The 3605-nt window shown below is 37.6% G+C and overlaps 1 protein-coding gene across 1 annotated transcript; it reads right to left on the bottom strand.

Moving 5' to 3' along the window:
* Positions 1–266: 266 nt before the first annotated feature.
* Positions 267–3345, bottom strand: LOC148201450 (uncharacterized). Its single transcript, XM_088108903.1, has 6 exons — positions 3216–3345; positions 2379–2552; positions 1419–2007; positions 1119–1277; positions 951–1035; positions 267–773 (listed from the first exon to the last, which is right to left on the bottom strand). The coding sequence occupies exons 1-6, from the start codon at positions 3343–3345 to the stop codon at positions 267–269; spliced, it is 1644 nt and encodes a 547-aa protein (XP_087965029.1).
* Between the last annotated feature and the right edge of the window lie 260 nt (positions 3346–3605).

The raw sequence follows: 3605 nt of genomic DNA, 5'->3' as shown, positions 1-3605 counted from the left end.
TCAACAATTAAACGCATAGTACATAATTGGTATTTAATAAATGATTTAATTTTATATAATCGTGAATCGTACACGTGTCAAAATACCAGCATTTAATTAATGTAATCGTCCTCATCATCGTCATTGTCATTGTTGTTTGATGCGTCACTGTGATCATAATAATCATAATCATCATCATCGTCTTCTTCATCATGTTCAAGTTCTTCTTCTTCTTCGGCTTGTTCTTCCTCTTCTTCTTTTCCTTCTTCTTCATGTTCTTCTATTTGTCATTCTAACTCTTCAGCATCACCATCGAAGTCGTGCAATGTAGATACACCTTCAACTTCAATAATTTCATTTCCATCTGTCATTTCATCAACTTGGAAAGGGATATCGTCTTCGGTATCATTTGACTCAATGCGACCCCTAGGCTTGGTTTGCATTGCAACACACCAACCACGTTTGTCAATGTTGCGAAATGCTGGATATGGGACATTACAAACTTGTTTAACATTAAGAGCTAGAATGAATGGATCAAATGGCCAGTATCTTGAACTCATTTGAATTTCTACAATATTATACCTAGGATCCACTCTTATTTCACTCCTAGATGGATCAAACCATTGACAATAAAAAAGAACTACCCTATTTGGAGTAGTTGAAGTATTATACTCCAGCTCATAAATCTTTTGAATAATAGAATAAAAGTCATCATAACCACCCTCTGCAAGGCCCTTAACGAACACCCCACAATTAGTTGTCTTTTTTCCTTTCGACCATGCATCGGTGTGGAACTTGTATCCATTTACAAAATATGTGTGCCATTCTTTAACACATCTCATGGGCCAATTTGACAATTCCCGTAATTAAGGGACTTAATGGCTGGTTATGAACCTACAAAGAGGTGAAGAAAAATTAAGATACAAGTGTCATATCAATTATTTTAAAAATTATTAAAAGGATATTGATACTTGATATCTAAACCACTGAGGGAACTGTGAGTGAATTATAGCAGAAGAACTCCCTTCTGGAACTTGCATAGCCACAACAAATGAGCTATATAAAATGAACACAATTAGTGAGTATTAAAATAGTATGATTGAAAGCTTAGGAATGGGATGAGAACATACTCAACGTACATCTTAACTTCAAGGAAATTAATTAAGACATGGACATGAGCAGAGTTGAATTCAGCTTCACTTAACCAATGAGTGAACTCTTTGCCCGCATGACGGCCTACTTCTCGAAACACCAACAAAGTTGAATGAGATGTGGCAGATTGACATTGTGTTTCATTCCTAACATTCATCGGCAACAACATGAAGTTTTTGAAATAATGAGAACAAAAGTATGTTGTTTCACGATACAAGTAAGTCGCACAAATTGATCCTTCCACTCTGGCTTTATTTTTGACTGAACGTTTTGACTCTCCCATGAACCTTTCAAACGGATATATCCACCTATATTGCACTGGTCCACCAAGCCATGCTTCATATACAAGATGAATTGGAAGATGTTCCATGGAATCAAAGAATGCAGGAGGAAATATTCTTTCCAATTTGCAAAGAATAATTAGAATATTTTCCTCCAACTTTCTCAAAGAATCTGCCTTGAGTGTCGTGACGCACAAATCCTTAAAGAAATGACTGATTTCTATCAATGGATTTAACACATGCATGGGCAAACAGCTAAACGCAACAGGGATTAGAGTTTCCATAAAGACATTGCAATCATGACTCTTTAACCCTTGAATACTACCCTTATCAATATTAGCACATCGGGCCAAATTTGAATAATAGTCATCTGGCATTCTAAGCTCCTTTATCCATCGACAAACTATTTTGGCCTCGTCTTTAGATAGGGTGTAATTTGCCTTTAGCTTTAGCAACCTGCCATTATCTTTGGCCTTCAACTCTAAGTCTCTTCGCGCAAAATACAAAGGTAAATATTTCCCTGCCTTTTCATTATCTTTCGTCTTGGCACTAACATTTATGACTGTGTTGAAGATGTTGTCAAAGAAATTCTTTTCTATATGCATGACATCCAGGTTATGTCTCAGCAAGTTATCCTTCCAATACGGAAGATCCCAAAAAATACTTCTCTTGGTCCAGTTATGCCACACTCCCCGTACCCTTCAATCCTATTGATACCACTTTAATTGACTTTTGGAAAATGTTTCACTCTTCTCCAAACTTGAGATGGATTAAGCCTAGGAGGTGGCATATCTGTTTCAAGTTGTCCTTTGCGAAAAGTCTTTTTGTTCCTCCTAAACATGTGATCAATGGGCAAGAACCTTCTATGGCAGTCAAACCAACAACTTTTTCGACCATGCGTCAATAAGAATGACTTTATGTGTTCCATGCAATGCGGACAAGCTAATCGACCATGCGTGCTCCAACCAGATAACATGTCATACGCTGGAAAGTCATTAATAGCCCACATCAAAGCTGCCCTCATAAGAAAATTTAACTTCCTTGATACATCATATGTCCAAATATCGCTCCACAACTTCTTCAAATCAACAATCAAAGGCTCTAAATAAACATCAATCCCTGATTTAGGATTAGATGGACCTAGTATTATACATGTTAAAAACATGTAAGGCTTTGTCATACACATCTTAGGTGGAAGATTGTATGGGGGTAACAATCACCGACCAACATGAATATGGTGATGCAGACGCCTGAATGTAAGGAGTAAACTCATCCGAACATAGACCAAGTCGCACGTTACGAGCATCACTGGCAAAGGATGGATGTTTACGGTTGAAGTGCTTTCAGGCTTCACCTTCAGAAGGATGATGCAACACTCCTTTACTTTTGTTACCATCATGTCATGTCATGTGTTCTGTTGTTTGCATTAAAGCGAACATCCTTTGTAATCTTGAAATGATCGGCAAATAGAACATAGACTTCAATGGAATTGATTTTTTTTGCCTCCATCCTAGATGCAATGGCCACAAAACTTGCATTCCACCAACGATGCATCATTTTTGTCATTGTCGTTGTCACAGAAAAGCATACATCCATTCACACAACAATCAATCTTCTTCGCTTCCAATCCCAGCTTCGAAACACATCTTTTGGCTTCGTAATAATTCTTCGGCAAAGAATTATTTGATGGTGTTAGATCTAACATCGATTTTGTAAAGAAGTCCAACGCTTGATTGGGAACGTTCCAATTAGATTTACCAACCGTGAGTCTAATGCACACTAACAATTTTGACTCAGATGAACCTTCAAATACAGGTTGGTTTGCCTCAGCCAAGAGATTGTAAAACCTCTGAGTGCTTTCATTTGGAGACTCTTCATCAGGACTATCGTCTGCTTCTTGTTCAGCATGTCGACGAAGAGCATTGTCTACCATCTCTTGCATATAGGTAAATTGATCTATCTCATATGTATGTACAATAGTATTCAAACCTGATGCAGGCTGATTTTCATAAGCAGTGGAGGTAGAAGGCATTTCTTGACCATGAAATGTCCAAACCTTGTAATTTGGCATGAACCCTTTTTGGTATAGGTGAACTTTGACGACTTCATCTTTCAAAATCCTTGTACATTCACACTTGATGCATGGGCATCGAATCCCTCCATTAAGAGCATAATATTCATACCGTTGAGCCG

Source organism: Vigna umbellata, chromosome 3, assembly GCF_029865625.1.
Source record: "Vigna umbellata cultivar VRB3 chromosome 3, Vumbellata_1.0, whole genome shotgun sequence".
NCBI classification, from domain to species: Eukaryota; Viridiplantae; Streptophyta; class Magnoliopsida; order Fabales; family Fabaceae; genus Vigna; species Vigna umbellata.
Note: the sequence above shows the minus strand (reverse complement) of the source record. Positions and strands in the feature narration are given on the sequence as shown.